Below are 22,146 nucleotides of genomic sequence, written 5' to 3' on the forward strand. Positions count from 1 at the left end.
TTTGCTAAGGGAATTGTGCATAAAAGTTGTGTTATGAAATTGAAACAAAGATGTGTATGAATGTTCGAGTGATATCGGGCTAAGCCCAAGGCAATGTGCGAGTTATGATATCCGGCTAAGCCCAAGGCAATTGTGCAAATTGTGATATCCGGTTAAGTCCCGAAGGCCTTTGTGCGGTTACCATAACCGGCTATGTCCCAAGGCATTTGAACAGTAGCTATATCCGGATAAAATCCGAAGGTATGTGATTCGAGAACTTTGAACTTGCTGGAAAATTTTCAGTTAATGCACTTGTGAAATTCCCAACAACAAGGTATGTTTTGTGTGCTTAGCACACTATGAGTAAGTGCGTATGAATATTCGCTCTAATGATAAATGAGCTATCGGCATTAACTAGGCCGTTATTTGTGTATGAATATAAGAGTTGGGATTGTGAAGTAAGCATGTCTTTGAGAAATTGTGCATATGAATTATTGTTTAGCTACTTGAATGCTATGCTTTGGTTGTGTGTATATTATGGCTCGAAACTTACTAAGCATAAATTGCTTACTCCGTTTCTTTGTTTCTCTGTTTATAGATTTTGCTCGTTAGCGATCGGATTCGGGATCATAGAAGTTGAAGTCAACCACACTATCAAAGCCCTTTTGGTACTCCTTTAGTTGAGTTTTGGATATGGCATGTATAGGACTACCCTCGGTTGTTTTAAGTACTTGTGATGTATATGTATGCGGCCATGCGAAAATGGTTCGTAATAGTGGAGTATGGAATTAGACCATTTGTGGTTTGTAATTATATTTGGTTTCATGATGTGATTATGGTTTGGAATGAGAGAGTTGGTCACATGATCAGCCATTGGAATGGCTAAATATGATCATATGTGGACCTAAGTATGACTAGACTATAGTTGGTTCATGGGAACTACAATATAGGTAAAGCCTACCTTAAAAACAGATGCTGCCAGCTGCAGTGATGTGGATGTGGAAAATCACCAAAATTTGTAGGAACGGTGTTAAATAGTGAATAAATTATGTAATCGAACCTTGACGAGTCTATTTTCATATGAAAGTAACGAAATGATCATATGAACAGTATACCGAGAGATATTAAAGTTTTCGTGAGACAGGGCCAGAACGGTTTCTGGGTCCCCTGTCGCGACTTTGAAAATTTACCATAAATTATCCAGATTTAATTAGAAGTCATTCCTTATATTTGCAGATTCCTTTTTGAGTCTAGTTTCATTAGAAACAAACGGCATCAGTATTGAAACCCTGTACAGAGAGATATTCAAGTTCTAATGCGCGAAGGTCAGTGTAGTCGACCCCTGTAACATGGGTGACTTTAACTAATAAACTGTACCAATTGGCCCGACAAAAAATTCTAGAAATAAATCCATGGATGGATATATGAGTCTAAATTCAGGGAAAATTTACGGAATCAGTTTCCGAGTTGTGAAACTCGAGATACGCTTTTTAAGGCGACAGCGACGCAGTTTTCCAGCTTGCCTGGAAATGTCAAATTTTTCGGTGCCATAAGTGGTTTTGGCTTGTTAACCCCTCGTGTCCGACACCGGCAACGGTCTCGGGTTCGGGGTGTTACATTCCTCGCCAGATGTTATTACCGGTACTTTTACTCTCTTTGATACTAATGTGATTGCTTTTATTGACCCTGGTTCTACTAATTCTTATATATGTGAAACCTTAGCATCCAGTAAGACCTTACCTATTGAGTCTACTGAATTCGTAATTCGGGTGTCAAATCCCTTGGGTCGTTACGTGCTTGTCGACAAAGTGTGTAAGAAATGTCCCCTAGTAATTCGAGGTTCCTATTTTTTGGCGGACTTGATGCTTTTGCCATTTGATGAATTTGATGTTATCCTCGGTTTAGATTGGTTGACCGTGCATGATGCGGTTGTGAATTGCAAAAGCAAGACTATTGATTTGAGGTGCGCAAATAACGAGATAATCCGAGTTGAGTCTACGGACTTAAAGGGGTTGCCAGCTGTAATATCATCAATGTTGGCCCAGAAATATGTAAGAAAGGGGTGCGAAGCATACCTTGTGTATGTACTTGATGACAAAGAGTTAGAAAAGAAACCGAATCATGCGGTGGTTTGTGAATACCGGATGTTTTTCCCGAGGAATTACCGGGTTTACCACCTGTTCGGGAAGTAGAGTTTGGTATTGAGCTTGTACCTGGGACTACGCCGATTTCGATAGCTCCGTATCGTATGGCACCAACCGAGTTAAAAGAGTTGAAAGCTCAGTTGCAAGAATTGACGGATAGAGGTTTCGCTCGACCAAGTTTCTCACCTTGGGGTGCACCAGTATTGTTTGTGAAAAAGAAGGACGGAACCATGAGGTTGTGCATCGACTATCGTCAGCTGAATAGAGTGACAATAAAGAATAAATATCCGTTACCGCGTATTGACGATTTGTTTGATCAACTAAAGGGAGCCTCGGTGTTTTCAAAGATAGATTTGAGATCGGGTTATTATCAGTTGCGAATTCGAGATTCGGATATACCCAAAACTACTTTCGAGCGAGATACGACCACTCTGAGTTCTTAGTGATGCCGTTTGGGCTCACTAATGCCCTACGGTATTTATGGATTTGATGAATCGGATCTTGAGACGATTTGGACCGATTCGTAGTTGTGTTTATTGATGACATCTTGGTCTATTCAAGAGATGAGACCGAACATCTTTGAGCACACGAGATTAGTGTTACAAATTTTACGGGATAAGCGGTTATATGCTAAGTTCGATAAGTGTGAGTTCGGTTAAGAGAGGTTAGCTTCTTGGGTCATGTGGTATCCGCGATCGGTATTCAAGTTGACCCGAGCAAAATTTCAGCCATACTTAACTGGAAGCCTCCGAGAAATATTACTGAGGTTCAGAGTTTTTTGGGACTTGCCAGTTACTACCGACGGTTTGTAAAAGGTTTCTCAATGATAGCCACACCAATGACGAAGCTACTTCAAAAAGATGTTAAGTTCGAATGGACGGAAAAATGTCAGAAAAGTTTCGATCAACTGAAAACTTATCTGACTGAAGCTCCAATTCTAGTGCAGCCCGAATCAGGCAAAGAGTTTGTCATTTATAGTGATGCCTCCCTACTTGGGTTGGGTTGCGTATTGATGCAAGAGGGTCGAGTTGTGGCCTATGCGTCGAGACAATTAAAGCCACATGAGAAAAATTATCCGACCCATGATCTCGAATTAGCTGCCATCGTATTCGCTTTGAAAATATGGCGACATTACTTATTTGGTGAGAAGTGCCATGTATTTTCGGATCACAAAAGTCTCAAATATTTGATGACTCAAAGAGACTTGAATCTGCGACAAAGGCGTTGGCTTGAGTTGTTGAAAGATTATGAACTTGTCATTGACTATCACCCAGGAAAGGCTAATGTGGTTGCGGATGCCTTAAGTCGTAAATCACTGTTTGCTTTACGAGCGATGAATGTACACTTGTCTGTTTTATCCGACAATGTGTTAGTGGCGGAATTAAAGGCCAAACCATTGTTGATTCATCAAATTCGTGAAGCTCAGAAAGTCGATGATGAACTGGTTGCAAAACGGGCTGAATGTGTTTCGAATATGGAATCAGAGTTTCAAATTGATGATGACGATTGTTTGAGGTTCAGAAGTCGGTTGTGTGTTCCAAGAAATTCAGAACTCATTTCGATGATTCTGAACGAAGCTTATTGTAGCCGAATGTCGATTCACCCGGGGAGTATGAAAATGTACAACGATCTGAGACGTCAGTTTTGGTGGCATGGTATGAAACGAGACATTTCCAATTTTGTTTCGAAGTGTTTAATATGTCAGCAAGTAAAGGCGGAACATCAAGTGCCTACGGGTTTACTCCAGCCAATCATGATACCTGAATGGAAATCGGATCGAGTCACGATGGATTTCGTATCTGGGTTACCAGTATCGGCAAGTAAGAAAGATGCGATTTGGGTTGTTGTGGATAGACTGACTAAGTCGGCTCACTTTATCCCGTCGTCTGGATTTTCATTGGATAAACTTGCCAAATTGTACATTTCTCAGATTGTGAGATTACACGGGGTACCTATCTCTATTGTATCGGATAGAGATCCGAGATTCACCTCGCGATTTTGGAAGAAATTACAAGAAGCTTTGGGTACCAAGCTGCATTTTAGCATCGCTTTTCATCCACAAACCGATGGTCAATCCGAGCGGATAATTCAGATACTTGAGGATATGTTGAGATGTTGCATCCTCGAGTTTAGTGATTCATGGGAACGGTATTTACCTTTGATTGAATTCTCTTACAACAATAGTTTTCAATCAAGTATTAAGATGGCACCTTACGAGGCTTTGTACAGGCGTAAATGCCGTACGCCATTGTTTTGGACCGAGCTCGGTGAAAGCAAAATTTTCGGAGTGGATTTGATTAAAGATGCTGAACAGAAAGTAAAAATAATTCGTGAAAGTCTGAAGGCAGCATCAGATCGTCAGAAGTCGTATGCGGATTTAAACGAAGAAATATTGAGTATCAGGTGGGAGACAAAGCTTTTCTTAAGGTTTCACCTTGGAAAAAGATACTCAGATTTGGCCGTAAGGGCAAATTGAGTCCGAGATTCATTGGGCCGTATGAAATCTCCGAACGAGTTGGTCCAGTTGCGTATAGATTGATTTTGCCCCCTAAACTTGAAAAGATTCAAGACGTCTTTCATGTTTCGATGCTTCGACGTTATAGATCTGATCCATCGCACATAATTAATCCATCAGAGGTTGAAATTCAACCTGATATGAGTTATGAAGAAGAACCGATTCGTATCCTAGCTCGTGAAGTGAAAGAGTTATGAAACAAAAGGGTTCCGTTAGTAAAAGTGTTATGGCTCAAACACGGGATGGAAGAAGCTACTTGGGAACCCGAGAACTCTATGAAAGAGCGATACCCAAACCTATTTACCGGTAAGATTTTCGGGACGAAAATTTCTTAAGTGGGGAGAGTTGTGACAGCCTAAAGTGACCCTAGTCGGAAAGCGGTTTGGGACCGCTAAACCGAAGTCACCAAATTATTTGAATATGATATTTATTGTCTAAAATATGTGATTATGAATGTGTGAAAGTTTTAAGCTTCGATTTAGTAAATTGCATGTGAAATTAGTCAATAGGACTTATGTGTGACACTTTTGAAATGTGATAGGTTAATTTATAAGGATCTATTAGTGCATGTAATCAAAGGGGTGGACTTGCATGTCAATTTCCCCCATTTAATTACTAGTGGCCGGCCATGACAAAGGGTGATGGGCAAAACATGTCATAAAACATGTTGTGATAATGGTTTATGTTAGAAAAAAAATAAAATAAGAAGTATGGGCAATAAAATAATAATGGGAAGGTAAATGATGATGAAAAAAAAGAAAAGAAAGAAAAAAAAAAGCTCTCATGTTGTTCTTGGCCGAATAGAAGAAAAAAAAAGAAGAAAAAAAAAAGCTCTCATGTTGTTCTTGGCCGAATAGAAGAAAGAAAAAGATGGAAAAAGAGCTTTGAGGAAATCGGCTATGGTGGTTTGCTAGACTAAGCTCAAGAGCTTAGAGGACCAAAGTTGGATAAGGGAAAGGAAAAAGTGATCGAATAGCCGTCGAAATCGTTCGACAACATCCGAGGTAAGTTTTCGAGTAACGAGACTTAGTTACCGATTTAATTAAGTCATGATGTATGAGCATAACAAATATGCGGTGATATGATGATTCTACTTGAATCATATGTTGAGTTAATTAGTCTATACGTATGACGGGTAGCCGTATGTGCATAGAGATAGTGTCATAAAGCAAATTAAACCATGCTGTTTGTATGTGGCTAGTGAGCCGAAAATGGGATTGCTTAATACGTGACGTGTGTTTGAACTCCAATTATGAAAATGAAATATAGATGTGTCATGATTTATTGATATGTGTATGAATATTTGGATGATAACCGGGCTAAGTCCCAAAGGCATCTGCGCTAGTGACTAGTTCCGGGCAAGTCCCGAAGGCATTTGTGCGAGTTACTAAATCCGGGCTAAGTCTCGAAGGCATTTGTGCGAGTTACTAAATCCGGGCTAAGTCCCGAAGGCAATTGTGCGAGTTACTCTAACCGGGCTATGTCCCGAAGGCATTTGAGCGAGTAGCTATATTCGGTTAAATTCCGAAGGTACGTGATTTGGGAATGAGCGATCTGCTGTAATAATTTCAATTAATACGCTCGTAAAAACTCAACAACGAGGTATGTGTTGTACATGCATTGGATTAATTGATTCATCTTAAATAGTATTCGCCATCGATTAAGGAGCTTCGGTTTTGGTTAAGTTGATCCCTTATGTATGAATATAAGGGTTGGAAATGTGAAGTAGGACTGATTTTTGAGAATATATGTGTATATGAAATTATCCGTTTAGTTATATGAATGCTATACTTCAGTTGAGCCTAATTCCATTGCTCAAAACTTACTAAGCATTAAATGCTTACTCCGTTCTTTGAATCTCTGTTTTATAGATTTTGGTTCGTCAGCTATCGGACTCGGGATTGTCGAAGTCGAAGTCATCCACACTATCAAAGCTCTTTTGGTGCACTTTTGGTTGAACTCTGAAATGGCATGTATAGGACTACCCTTTTTGTTGTGGGTCATGCACCCTTTGGTTTTGTATAAATTTGGATAGCCATGCGAAAATGGCTTATATACACTTTGAGCGTAGTATTATAATCGTTTTGTATGTTGTTCATTAAGAGGTATGGAAATGTTTGGAAACGATTAGCCATTGGAATGGTTAATCATAATCATATTTTGTGCTATATATGCTAAAAGGGCTAGTTGAATCATGGAAACTATGAAATAGGTAAAGTCTACCTTAAGGGCAGATGCTGACAGCAGCAGTGATGTAAATTTGAAAATCACTAAAATTAGTAGGAATGGAATTAAATAGTGAATAAATTATATAATCGAACCTTGATGAATCTACTTTCATATGGAAGAAACGAAACGGTCATATGAGTCGGATTTTAAGAGATATTTAAGTTTTTGTGGAACAGGGCCAGAGCGATTTCTGGATCCCCTGATCTGACTTTGGAAATTCATTATAAATTAACCAGAGATAATTAGAAGTCATGCCATATATGTATAGATTCATTTTCGAGTCTAGTTTCTATAGAAATAAATGGCATCAGTATTGAATCCCTGTACAGGGAGATATCCAAGTCGTAGTGCATGAAGGTCAGAGTAGTCGAACCCTGAAACAGGGGAGACTTTAACTAATAAACTGTACTAATTGGCTTGACCAAAAATTCTAGAAAAAAATTTGTAGATGGATATATGAGTCTAGTTTCAGGAAAAATTTACGAAACTGGTTTTCGAGTTTTGAAACTCAAGATATGATTTTTAAGGTGACAGTGATGCAGTAACCAGCTTGTCTGGAAATTTTTAAATGGACATTGAAAATAAGTGAATTTAGTCTGTGAACCCCTCGTGTCCGACTCCGGTAACGGTCTCGGGTACGGGGTGTTACAATTTATTCCAATAACAACTGGAGCACATTAAAGTTAAAGCACATAAGCTTTAAATTCTTGGTTGTTAAAGTAATAGTTCAAAGTGGTCAGGTGTCTATTAAGTATAATTGTAGAAACTCCATGATTGTGGATCGCTTACTACGGGACTATCACCCGAGGTTTTTATGAGCACACTGCTCATATGAGCGTAATGTCTTTTCATGATATTCGATTTTAGTGGGAGTTTGTAATTTTAAATGCTTTTATGTTATAGACACATTTTTCAGTTATTTCAGTTTATGAATATTAAAGATATTTTCTGTAGAAATAAAGTTTATTTAGTTTATTCACACTTTGGTTTTAGTAAAATTTGATCTTACTAAGGCTAAGGATGACTAATTGGAAATGGACATGTTTAGATCACATTGCTTGTAATTTCCATACTACCCATCCTTACTTGATCTATGTCATTTGATTGTGTTAATATATGTGATCCATGATGAATTTAGTTAAGATATATGTAACGAAAGTCGTCTTGGTTTTATGTTAACATAATTAATGGAGGAGCTTATTTGGAATACCATTTGGATATAATAGTAAGGTTTTGAGCTCATAAGGTTATATAATGACATGAGCTCATAAGGGAATCAATATATATATGTGGTCAAAGTTGGAGACTGTTGGAAAAATATGGGCACCACATATAGAATAAGCATAATTACATGTTATTAGTTATTATAATAAAATATTAGTCCAAATTAAAAGTGATCTAATTTGGTTAAAGTTTATTGGGCTTTAGCACGGGCGAATCTAGGGGGTTGGCAGGGGGCTGACCCCCCAAAATGGATTTTCCATTTTGACTTTAAATTAGTAAAGGTAGAATTGCACTTTGCCCCTCTAAAAATGATAAAATTTAGATTTTCTCCTTTAAAAAATCACATTTTTACTATTGTAAAAATTACAATTTAATTTTGGCCCCCCTAAAAAAATTTTTTGACTTCGCCCTTGTGCTTCAGTTAATAAATAAAGTATGGCTCAAATATGTAATATCTTGAATTAGGGCTTAATCGAAATAGTAGTTTTGTGACCACAAATCCGAGATAGAAATAATTATTTTACAATGATTTTGATGTTTATGATATGATTGCATGATTGTGTGAAAACTTCGTGATGAAATTCTATGCCTAAAGTGCTTAAATTGAAAGTAGGGACTAAATCGAATAAGTTGCAAAACTTGCATTCTAGAAGTTTTTAGTATGAAATTGTTTTGGAATATTAATGAGGAGGTCTTAAATAGCAATTTGACCAATTTTAAGTTCATGGACAAAATTAGGACATGGAAGGAATTTTTGGAAAGTTTAGTAGTAAGAGTATTTTGGTCATTTAGTTATTAAAATGAATTAAAAACAAAATTAAAAGCCAATTTTTATCCATCTTCTTCATTAGGCCGAAATTTCAAGGGTTCTCCATAGTTAGGGTTTGTTTCAAGCTTCCAAGCTCTATAGTAAGTGATTCCAAGCCCCGTTTTTAATGTTCTTTACGTTTTTGGAATCCCGGTAGCTCGATTAAGCTTATGCTAGCAATAATTCAACCTAGGGTTTATATTTGGAAAAATACCCATAGGTGAAATTTGTGTATTTTGATGTTTTATGATAGAATATGGGGTTTTAAATTATGTTAGACAACTTGTGCTACTCGGTTTTTAGTGAAAACGAGTAAAAGGGCTTAATCGGCAAAAATACCTAATAGTCACAAGTATATGTTAGAGAGAGAATTTGATGTTGCCATAGAAGGGAAAAGTAATCAGCATGTTATAAAACATAAGAATAAGGAATAAAGTTTAATTCCAGAGCCTAGGGCAAAAGTGTAATTATGCAAAAGTTTAGGGGCAAAAGTGTAATTTTTTAAAGTTCGTATTAAATGCTGTTTTGATGAATGTATGTATTAAATAAGATTAATTTGGTATTATAGATCAAGAAAAACGAGATTCAAGTCGTGATCGAGGAAAAGAAAAGATTGTGGACTAAATTGCAAAATCTTTATATTTTGGTACCAAGGTAAGTTCATGTGTAAATAATGTAGCATAAATGTTATTTTTAAGTTATTAATGTTAATTATATGATATGCTAATTTTTAATCGTGAAATATTATGCTTTGTGGTTAATGTTGAGTAATATGCAAATTATGTTTACTACTTGATAAATATGAATTGCTACCGAGTATCGGTTCCGATATTCCATGGAAGACGGCAAATGTGAGATCGAGGGAAAAAGCCCGTTTGAACCTTAGGAATAGATTAGGATACAAGTGACATGTCACTAGGATGGTTGAGCATCCGAACTCGTTGAGTTGAGTCCGAGTTCACTTATGGATGCGAATGCCCGAACTCGTTGAGTTGAGTCCGAGTTCGTGAGATGTAACTAGGCATCCGAACTCGTTGAGTTGAGTCCGAGTTCATTTATGGATGCGAACGCCCGAGCTCGTTGAGTTGAGTCCGAGTTCACTTAGGGGCGGGTTACATGATTTCTTGATTACATATGTGGCACTTATGTGCAAATTATCCATGTATCCGAGTTGTATTCCGATGTGTTCAACGGGTGAAATTTCTAGTTTAATGGAAGAGCACTTAAGATATAAGTGACGTTTTGGGTAAGTGTTGTGAAATGGACACTTTGGACAGGTATGTTCTTAACCCTCGGGTTGAAAATAGATACAACAACGATAAGGTGGTAAGATAATGAATGATGTTTAAAGATATGATATATGTTTTGGTGGTACCATGCTAAAGTTGTTTGGTATATTTGTATTGTTATGTTACTTGTTATTTACATATGAACTTACTAAGCATTTATGCTTACTCCTTCCTTTTCATTCACTGTAGTTTTGAACAAGCCAGCTCGAGAATCGGGACGGGTCGAAGGTTCGATCACACTATCCAAAGGATTTTTATCTTGGTAAATGTCTTGTACAACTACTTAAGTATGGCATGTATAGCAATATACCTATTTTGTGTAAATAATTTTATGATATGGCCATGTTTGGTTGAGAAAATGTTTGATATTGATAAGTCATGGTGATGGCTAATTTAGATCATGTTTGATATCATGGAAGTTTAACAGGTTATCTAGTTCATAAAAATTCATGGAAAGATGAAACTTGCCTTAAAATAGAATATTGCTGCAGCAATGACATGAATTTGAAAAATCACTAAAAATAGTATAAATGGAATTAAATGATGAGCAGGTTATGAAATTTAAGCTTAATGAGTCTATTTTCATATGGATTAAAAAAAAACAGGCATATAAATTATACTTTATGAGATATTTGAAACCTTGTGAAACAGGGCCAGAGTGATTTCTGGATCTTCTATTCTGACTTTAAAAATTTATAATAAATTTTACTAAAATAATTAGAAGTTGTTATTTATATGTACAGATTCCTTATTGAGTCTAGTTTTAATAGAAACAAACCTCATAGTCATTGAAATTTTGTATAGAGATATATCTGATTCGTAATACACAAAGGTCAGAGCAGTCGAACCCTGAAACAGGGGATACTTTAATTAATAAACTGTACTAATTGGCCCAATAAAAAATTCTAGAAAAAAATTAGTAAATAGATATATGAGTCTAGATTTAGGTAAATTTTACGGATCTTGATTTTGAGTTTCGTAACTCGAGATATGATTTTTCTTGTAACTGTGACGCGGGTAGCTAGAAAGCTGTGAATGTAGAAAAAAATGATTTGAAGTTCTTAATTTGATAAATTATGTTCGGTAACCCCTCAAGCTCGACTCCGGCGACGGTTTCGGGTGTGGGGGCGTTACAAAATATGTCTAGATAAATAAAGTATGGGTTAAATAAATCTAGATACTCTCGTAACTAATTTCTAATTGATGATGGGTTGATTAGACATTAAGGTTAATGTGCAAAAGTTATATATTAGGATTATGGTCCCCAAAGTACACATACGTAACTTTTTTGACATCCTATCTTCATAAAAGAGAGAGCCACATTCTCTAAATTATTTATTTGTTAATTTGAAAGATCAAAACTGCAAGACTCGAAGATCTCAAGACATCAACGGATTCAGGTACGCTTCTGCATCTAATTTTGTTCTTGACGATTTAACATGACAGATATTGATTTATTAAGTTTTATATATAATTTTTTTATTTTAACAATTACAACCATTGTGTTCACCTTATATCATCGTATGGTCATTATCATCAAATATAATAAAATTAGGAGAATTTTTTAGGATTTTTTGTGGTTCGGAAAAAGATTAGTGGTAAATCTTTACTCACCCATTGTTAATTTTATAGAGATTTTTCCTTTTATTTTTCTAAATTATATTGTTAATAACACAAAGGTGTATATGAACTAGGTTTTATTGATGAATAGAAACACATTTAAGGTTTAAGGTTTTATGTCTTAAATCTAAAAAATGTTGAAGGCGTGCCTCTTAAGTCATTGAAGAGCAAATCCAACTTGAAGAAAAATCAGTATGTGGTGAAAATCAATGGTGCTGAAGAGCATAATATATAGAGTGAACTCGTAACCTTTACGATATAGAGGTTATATGGACATTTTACTTTTACTAATTTAAAATTTTAAAATTTTTAAAAGGCCTAAATGAAAAATTTTCCATTTTAGAGGGGGCTAGGGCCCCTGCTAGCCCCCTAGTTTCGCCCCTGGACATGGTAGCTCAAAGTATCCCAGAGGTCTTGAGTATAAATTTCCTTGTGCTTTTTGACACCACACATGCGCCCTTGTTCTTTACCATTCATATTTTTTCTTTTTAATGGCTTTAAGAAGTGTTTTTAGGCTCTCTTTTTTTCAATGTAGAGTACAAAACGTTGAAGGCATATCAGTTATTCAATATCACTAAAAAAACACATAATTTATAGGATACTAGAAATTCTATCATATGTATATGCATAGTGAAACAATGTATGGAGGTGTGCTTAAAATAACATTCAATAAATAATGAAACGCATGGTTTGAAGCTAATTAAGAATAACACATGAAAAACATATGATATTAAAATTAAAAAAATATATTAAATTATAAGTAAAACGAAATTTAAACACATAAATACATCAAAATAAAATGTATAAAAATATTAAAAAAAACTTGGTTAAGTGATAAATTGAAATTTTTATTGATGCAATTGACATGGTTCAAATCTCACCCTATTCATATTGTTATGATTATTCTTAATTAAAAGATTAAAATACCATTGAATAGTATAACTTATTTTAAATAATAAGGTATATTTTAATAATTTCTCTAATCGAATTAGTATTTGGTTGACTTATAATAACAACTCAACCAAATTTTTAAATAATAATATAGATTCTACCCAACAATTTTGTTATTTCTCTTTGAAAAAAAATTAATTTAATTATCTTGTTGAACGCAAATTAATTAAGCAACAATGAAACCCGAGGAAACTCCCAATTATACCTTGTGAAAAGTAATATTATGCAATCATATGTAGAAAGCCAAGAATTATTGTAGGCTTTCATTAATTTAAGCAAATTTTCTATGTCTAGGGTTCAGTTACCTTCCCATTTCTTGAATATATATATATATATATATGGATGGTTTTAATTAGGTTTTGTAGTTTCAGGCAGCAAGTGTTCTTAGTTAGCAGCAAGATACACTTAACCTAATTAATGCTTATATCTGTTATTCAACAATTACGTGGGATTTCATTAAATTTGAAGAAGAGTTGAGTTAAACTCTTATATCATAGAGTATTTATTTTCTCTATTCATAAAAATCAAACTCGATACTTTACTTAATAGAAATTAAATTTTTATTATTCAATCCAATAAATTTTGATTAATACATACTCTTTTTTTTTTCGATTCTAACGTTTGCATCTTTCTTTTAAATATACAAACTAGGGTCATATTTATAAACACAAATAATAACCCACATTTCTAATACATACATCATCTAATTAATGTATCCAAATGCTTCATCAAACCCTTTCTACGTGTAATGTTGTAGACAATTCTTCAGATATGTCTATGGACGTATATTTTCTATAGTAAATACTACTACAATTCTAATTATATTTTTCTACCAACCTATGAAAATTGTATGCTGATGAGACTCGGTTGCTCCAAAGGGATTATAAGAGACTTTTGTTGAACGAGGGAAGAAAACCCTATAATTACAAACATTTTAGATATTGTTTCTTAATATATAGTATCTGATGGCTATTTTAATATTGATGCATGTCTCCTGTTCCGTGCCCCCATCTACATGCAAATAATAATAATAAAAGCTTGCGCTATTAGCTTCTTTTTTTTTTTTTTTTTTTTGGTTCCTCATTTTCCTAGCTACTATCTTTAACGAATTAGCAGTTTAGTACGTAGGGTGTTTTCCATAATCTGTGTTTATAGACCTTGGGTAGAATTTAATTACTATTTTTTTTTTCATTTTCTATGATGCAATATTTCTACTAAATCTAAGAGAAAACCATTCATTAATTCAATTTTTTATCTTTAAATAATTAAAAGGAAATTCCAAACAAGAATGATTTTTGAGACCTTTGTCAAAAGCTTGTACATGACCTACCCATAGTTCCCTGAGAAAGCTTTAGCTCTAACAACATTGAAAAGATGATTTTCCTCTTTTAGTTTTCATTGATGTAGAGATGGGGGTGCAACCAGCTGTTTAGGGGAGAATTTAGAGAACTACTTTAAGCCTAAAAGATACGTTTTATATACAGACAGCTGGAGATTCATGTATATATATTGACATATTCCCACCACCACCTTTCCACTTTAAGGAAAATATATGCTACTGCAAGTCATTTTTTCCTGAAATACTTGATAAAAAAGCTACTGAAAAAAATCCTTGTTGTTTAGCGCTTTTATGCACCAGACTTGAATGCTACAACAAGAGATATTGAATCTGAGAAGGATTCACATGGACCAAAAAATTGGGTTTCTTGAGAACACAAGCCTGGAGAACTAAAATTATTTCATACAAACTAAGAGAACTCATCATAAAGTGGCCGGATTATATGAAAATATTTAAATAAAACTGGCTATTGAAGGGTTTTTTCTTCCTGCTTAACTTACGCCTGTTAATTATGAACATGTACGATCAAAATTAATGATGCAGTGGAAAAGCGAAGCTAAAACTGATATGTATACTAGGCAAAATAGTTAAATAAAGATGATTTGTTCATGATCAAGAAGAAATACCAACACCAAGAAAATCTATGAAAGGAACATCCTTTGTTTTGATGGAGTCATCATCTTGCTCCTGATGGGAATTGCTCGCTACTCTAATGTCTGTTAACTTTGATGCGTTATCGGTAAAGCTCGAGGACTCCTCCTTCACCACATCATTATTATTTTCAAGTCCAAGGTACCCAAAAGGACTTGAAACAACCCTCCTGTAGTTTGGGAGACCAAATACACTGAAATTTCTGAAGCTGCTATATGCTGAAGTATTTGAATGATACTTGTAAAGAGATTGGTCTAACAAATATGAGCCCCCCATAGCCAATCCATGATTCCTTCTTGATAATTCGACTAAAGATGTATTGTTTGAAGCCATGAATGTAGATGAAGCGAAAGTCCATGATGGAGAAGAAGTTAAAGATGAGGATGTGACTGAGAAAATCTTATCTTTACTGGGGTTCTGGAATTCAAAAATCCTACTGTCTCCAAGCCCAAATCTTGAGCTAAAACCCTCTTGACATCTTGATTTCCTTGGACCAAAACATAGCTTGGAATCAATAAGACCATCTTGAAAGCTTCTCTTCCCACATAACTTGGATTGTTCTCTTTGTTTTCTAGCCATTATAACATGCCAATGATTCTTCACTGCATTATCAGTTCTACCAGGGAACAGTCTAGCAATAAGTGCCCATTTGTTACCATGAATACGGTGAGCGGCAAGGAGCCTTTCTTCTTCTTCTTCTGTAAATGGCCTTCTGTTGATTCTAGGGTCAAGTTGATTAAACCACCTCAATCTGCAGCTCTTCCCTATGAAATACATATACAAATAATATCAGATCATCCCCTTTGTTTAGAATCAGTTTACATGATTGATGATAAAGCAAATCAATAAATCAAGTAGGGTTTTATGTTTCTCCTGTGCTATTAAAACTTTAAGATGTTGATGAATTAGGTAGAAGGGAGATATCTGATAAACGACATCATCGGTGTGGAAAACTAAATCTAAAATAGTAATCAAAAACTCAATCATAGAGGAAAAGACATGATGTTTTCTGATCTTTGCTTGAACAAGATGCAAAAGATTATGAAAAGTAAAGAAAAAACAAGAGAGTAAATAATAATAATTAGTTTAGTACCTGATCTTCCTTGGAGCTTTTCTGCAATAGAGTTCCAGTTTTGAGCACCATACTGTTGAACAAGTTGCCTGAGTTTTTCATCCTCAGCTGGCCTCCAGTGACCTCTAGGGCAACTAGTAGTCTTTACATCATCACTAGAATCCTCCATGGATAAATGATGGAACAAGGATAATTCTGTCATCAAGCAACACCAAAAGAGAAGTGGCCAACAAGATATATATATATATATATATATATATATATATAAAAGAGGAAAAAAAGGAAAATGAAAGGGAGAATAAGAAAGTGCGGTTGGTTTAGGGTTATGGATGGGAAGTCACTTTTGTTGGTTTTACACGACACATTAAGCCAATGTATCTCTATGTAGAACAACTGATTGACCCTTTCCTTGTTCTGCTATTGGCCCATGAACCACTCTATCAATATATTTTCCCAACTATATATTTCCTTCAATATTGCTATTGCTACTAGCTACGCCCCTCTCTCTCTCTCTTTCTATTTATATATATATATAGATGTATACATATCACAGTTTCTTACCATTTCAAGCCATGGTATTACGTTAAATCAAGCCTGGTGATTAGGGCACCTAGTCGTTTTTGTTAAAGGGACAGCTAGCTAGCTAGATAGCTCTCCTGGTGCAAGCAAAGACTACTTTCTAATTACTTTGATTAACAAAGGGATCGATCTTGAATTATCACCTTTAATTAACTTACAATTCCTTTTCCAATGTTGCTTTTGTCATGCTACTAATGCATGGATGCCTTCACAACATTATTATAAATGAACATTTTAATAACACTAGCACCAATTTTTTGTTCATATATTTAAGTCCATAAATCTAAAATAAATAAAAAAATTAGTTAAGCAATTACTAATGCTCAGATATAGCATAAAATTAAAAATTGAAATTCAATTAAAACCTAAATCGTGCTTCTTATTTGAAGCATTTTGATGTGTATTGCATTTGGAACACATGACTTGGAAGCAATGGCAAAAAGGAAAAAAGGGTAAAATTCAAAGTTGTCATACATACATATATATATATATATATATATATATATACCAGAATTGCGAACAAGATAATATTATGATTATTTAGCATTTTAAAGCATGCACATGCACCATTTAAATCAGATGATTCCTAAATTAGGGATTTAATTTGTTTGTCTTGACATGATTAATTCTGATTTCCTGGAAAAGATATTATACTCTCTGGTACACAACTTTAAATCACCCATTTTCATTTCTCAAAATAAGCCATATCATGTTAACTTAGCTGTCAAAGTAATTCAAAATTTTGTTGTTGTTGTTGTATGAACTAATGTTCCAAAATTAGAGTTTGGGTTTTTGTTGAACATTCTTTAAAATTTTAATGATAAATAAACAAAAGTGAATAAAAGAAAAACAACAGTGTTGATATGTAATGACAAGAGAAGGCTAACTTCCAGGTTTGTTCAAGAAAAGCTTCCATTTGAAAATTAATGATGGCTGCCATTGCACGCTTGTGTTTCTTGTTATAGCAAAATGGCAGAGATGAGTAAAGCAAGGGCATTTGGAATAAGCTGCTTCAGTCCCTCCAATGGTGCATAAGGGTTGCAAGCAGTAATTAAACAGGGTAGGTGTAAAATATTTGACTAAAATGACACTTGAACTTAATAGTGTTTTACAAGTGATAGCAGATAAATTTTTAAACATTTGATGGGGATTCCAATTAACCACCACCTCTTAAATATGGATCTGCTTATTTTAAACAAATGTGATTTGTAAGGGTTCATGTAAATACCGTGCAAGGACAGCATCCAAGAAAAGTAAGGCTAAACCTTCTGCCTTTTCCCATACTTGCATGCAGATGGCAAGTCAAATACAAACGTTGAAACAAAAATTAACTTAATTATTATATTAATTGCTTTTTCTTAACTGAATGAGATATCATACATTTGAAATCCCATTCCCATCTACCCTGAATCAACAAATTGGAAGGTGTCTAATTTTCATTTTTATTAATTTATGTGAATCCGGTGATTGATCGAATTGTTCGTCCCGGGTCTTTTGCCTTTCATTTTTCTCTGATGACTGTTGTTTAGGTAGGGCAGGTTGGTCGATCAGGTTTCTTGTACAAATCAGTGTAATAAACAGAGAACGAGTTTTGGAGTAGATTGCAATTTTAGAAATTTTTTATTAATTAACAACAACCTGAATCACAGCATGTATAAACTCTAATGGTGGACTTCAAGATGTGCTTTCTTTAATTTACGAAAATGATCCTCCAAAATTTATAATTTATTTCTCACCCTTCATTTGTTTCAAGACAAGTGGAGTAAGTTGTGAAATCTGAGAGAATACAGGTATGGGTATGATAATGAGGATCTGTACAATCTTTTGCTTCAAAAAATCCGCCAAAGTTTTAGCTAATAGTGATGTCAAGCGACAAGGTATAATGTAAAAACCATGATAAATAAACTCAAGATTACCTCCACTGATAAGAAATAGATGATTGAGGACCACTTCCTCCACTCGCTGTGTGTGTGAGCAGATCATAAATAAGAAATTAGAAATATTGTTTAAGGTCTCAAGTGTCCTAATTAATCGATGTGATGAGAAACTTATTTCTCATCACAATTTCCCACAACAGATTTCTGAATTTCATACTCTTTGGTAGTTGAAAAACATAAACCAGTCCTAGGGGTCAGAATTCAGATATCTTTTTTTTGTTGTTCACAAAGCAAACCTAGAATCTCTTAGAATTATGTTATTTGTTAAATGAGGAACAACCTAGAGATTAAGAGGCTTGAGATATGCTAACTGATCAGTGAATCTCAAAGTAATTTTAAGACGGAATTACTTATAATAGTGATAATTGCAAAATGATGCATGCCCTCTCTCACTTATTAATCACATTTAAAGCCACCAAATTAGAAATTGATTAAAATATGCCTATAGTATCTCTGTATTTTGTATTTTTAGGAATTTACTTCATTTATTTTTAGATTTCAAAATTAAAGTTCAACTGTTAATACTCTTAAATTGCTTTTCTAACATTTTAAATAAAAAATTACTCTTTTAATAGTCATGAGATTAAAAAATATATAATTAATTTAAATTGAACAAAAAATTACAATTAAACTTGAATTTTAAATTTTAAAAATAAATAAATTAAATTCTTTAAAATGTAAGTATATTTTAACCTAAGAAATATTTTTTAAGAATAATATTAGAAATATTATAGCTAGGAAATTACCGTATAAGATAAATGAGAATATAAAATACCTCAAATATTACCAAATGTGTTTGTTAAACATAAAATTGTAAACTTTTTAAATTTATTTTCGGTCAAGTACCACCGTTTCATATTTATTCTTGTTGCATTTAGTAATGATTGATTTTTCTTATAATTGTTTAATTATATTGTAATTAATTGATAACCCTCTTAAATAAATAAAAATAAAAACTCAGCAATGCCCTTTCACAAGACATCCATAATTTCAATTGAAATCTTACTAATAATATGCTTTCAAAAAAATATTCATAAATCAAATATTTACAATATACAAATAAATTAAAATATATTCAAATTTATATCAAAATAATTTTAAACAAAGCTCGTACATTATAAAATATTTGAAGGACTTAACCTCTCAAATCAATGCCTCATTCACATACTATCATTATTTAATCTAATAAATTGAAACAAACTTCAAATGGAAATATACATATATATAAATTCAACGAATTTAATTTAATCAAAGTTTATTAATTATGATATTACAACTTTGAAATATTTAAAAAGATAAAAGAGTTGAAATAACTAATAACTTTTTATATGTGAGTCTCATATAAAGATGTTTATGGATTAGGTTGAGTGTAAACATGACGTTAACATATTTTATTTTTGTCTAAACATAACCCGATCTATAATATGGGCTTAAAATTTTGTCAAAGTTTGTCCATATTTGCAAAACACTAACCAAGCCTATTTTAGGCTCGCATATATTATTTTTTAATTTTCTTAAAAATATCTATATATTATTTTAATTTAATATTTAATAAATTTAAATATGTTTATTTATTAAAATTTTGTATAGTCATCTTAACATTATTTTGATGTTTACATTAGAGAAGAGTTATATATTTAGTATAGGTGTAGCTTTTTGTCTTATAACTTACATAATATATAAAAATAATATAATATAAAGTATTATAAACTTAAGAAAGAGTCGTGTCGGGTTCAGGCTTGGCTCGGGCCTTGAATGTTCAAGCCTGATCCCACTCCACATTTTAAACTGAGTCTAATTTTTTTTTTTTTTTTTTGCTTAAGCTTATTTTTCGAACCCCTCTAATATTTTAAGTAAACTTTTGAACCTGGACGGACGGCGGGAATTTTTGCACAAAATAGAAGGGTTTGAAATAGATATCAAACTGTAAATGCGATGCAGTTACTTGCACTGCCAAAATATCCATTTTAATTTCTTCCAACGTCATTTGTATTGAAAATTCACCTCCTCCCAGCTTTAGTCAACAAGCAAACCCTCGTTCATATTCTTCCCAACCACACCCTGTTTTAGCTTTTAAAGAGAAGACATCATATTGATGAAGAACAGCCAATTCCATAACAAACTTACTTTGACTCCTCGTATCTTTGGATATATTACTAACAGGGGAAATTAAAAAAAAAAAAAAATTTTAAAAATCCTAAAATTTTGAAGAAATCAAAATATACACCAATTATCGGACCGACGGAGAATATGAACAATCCCAAAACTAGCTTTTGTATTTAACCATTGGATAGCAGTTTGTAGGTTTTCGAATATTGTTACCTTTCTTGTCACTCTCAATAAATGCTTATTGTTACATGGTAGTTGGTGGTGATGCTACCAACATTTAATCTTCTTTCTTCAAATGTTACTTTGAAATATAACGGGAATATGGAATATTTGCTCTTATTCATGGGGTAAATGAAGTAAGCCCATTATTTCTTTCCCTTTATCCCCACCTACCTTGGAAATATAAATGACTCAGTTGAATTATGCATATATAATTTGTCTAGGTTCAACTTATGACTTGCTAATTTTTACATAAATTCAATTACGAAAACAACACCAGTTTTCCATATAAACATGTATACTTTTACTTTGTTCAGGATCTTGTTTTTCAGTAAAAGGGACGTTGCATTAGAAAAATCAATTGAAGGTACTGAAATTTATGAATAATTATTTAGGAGGTCCTTATGCTATAGAATCGAAAACAATTTAATCTTTTACAAAATAAATAAAGTTAATCTCAACATTATTAGAAAGTGAGTGAATAAAGACAATTGAAGATGCTATTAACTATTTTCATTAAAAAATTGTAAGTTAAGGAGCAATTTAGTACTTTTCAAAATAAATAGAGTAGTTTAGTCCTTATATTATCGTAAAGTGAGTAAATAAAGGTAATTGATGATAACATTATTTATTATTGTTAGTAAACTTACCTTAAATTAGTCCCTTTCAAAATATGGAATTTAGTCTCTATAATATTTGAAATTAAGCAAATAAAGCAATGTTAATAAAAACTAACGGGTTAGAGAATTGCTTCCAAAAGGTGAAAAATGGTTGTTGTTGATGGTGGTGTTCTTGCTAGTGAGAATGGCTTCCCAGGGTTGAGGAGTGTTGGTGGACATGTGACTAAAAAGGTGAGGCTGGGAAAGGATGAGTCGCCTAATGAGGGTGGTACAAACATGGATTTCTTTCAAGGATAGTTTTATCAATTCTATTAATGGCGTAGACCGAGAGAATTTTGGATCTTTTGATGAGGATATAAAGTTACAAGAGTCTGATGTGTTGAAAGAAACTGTAAGAGGCTTGCCTACCATTAAATTTTCTAATAGGGTGTATGAACTGGTGCATCAAATTATGATGAGAACAGTCATTTTGAACCTCTTAGGAAGGAGAATCGGGTTTAATACTTTATCGAATAAACTTTACTTGATTGGGAAGCCTAAAGGTTAATTTTTAACTTATGTATCTTGAAAATGACTATTTTTTGGTTAAATTCAAATGTGACGAAGATTTCACTTCTGCTCTTTTTAGGGCACCATGGATAGTTTTTGGGTATTACTTGATTGTTCAACCTTGGAGTTCATCTTTTTATACATCACAATCATATCTTTTGAATGTTGTTTCTTGGGTTAGGCTTTTTGTTTGTCTAGATCCTTGTACAAGAAGAGTCTATTGAATGAGATTGGGATGATTGGTAATGTTACCAATATTGATTATAACATTAACAATGGTACTCGAGGTTGGTTTGCTAGGATGGTGGTGTG

At 33.6% G+C, this 22,146-nt stretch overlaps 1 protein-coding gene across 1 annotated transcript; it reads right to left on the reverse strand.

The window, feature by feature from the left end:
* Positions 1 to 14,685: 14,685 nt before the first annotated feature.
* Positions 14,686 to 16,051, reverse strand: LOC108466788 (transcription factor MYB14-like). The gene is made up of 2 exons (XM_017767155.2): positions 15,843 to 16,051; positions 14,686 to 15,513 (listed from the first exon to the last, which is right to left on the reverse strand). Exons 1-2 carry the CDS (start codon positions 16,021 to 16,023, stop codon positions 14,711 to 14,713), a joined length of 984 nt encoding a protein of 327 aa, XP_017622644.2. The 5' UTR covers positions 16,024 to 16,051; the 3' UTR covers positions 14,686 to 14,710.
* Between the last annotated feature and the right edge of the window lie 6,095 nt (positions 16,052 to 22,146).

The sequence above is a fragment of the Gossypium arboreum genome, chromosome 2 (assembly GCF_025698485.1).
Source record: "Gossypium arboreum isolate Shixiya-1 chromosome 2, ASM2569848v2, whole genome shotgun sequence".
Taxonomy (NCBI): Eukaryota; Viridiplantae; Streptophyta; class Magnoliopsida; order Malvales; family Malvaceae; genus Gossypium; species Gossypium arboreum.

Bases quoted from the DNA above. Each gene is read 5' to 3' on its own strand.
- LOC108466788 (XM_017767155.2), bottom strand. From the start codon at position 16,023: ATGACAGAATTATCCTTGTTCCATCATTTATCCATGGAGGATTCTAGT. The intron at 15,514-15,842 runs GTACTAAACTAA...TGTATTTCATAG, and splicing joins AAAGCTCCAAGGAAGATCAG to GGAAGAGCTGCAGATTGAGG.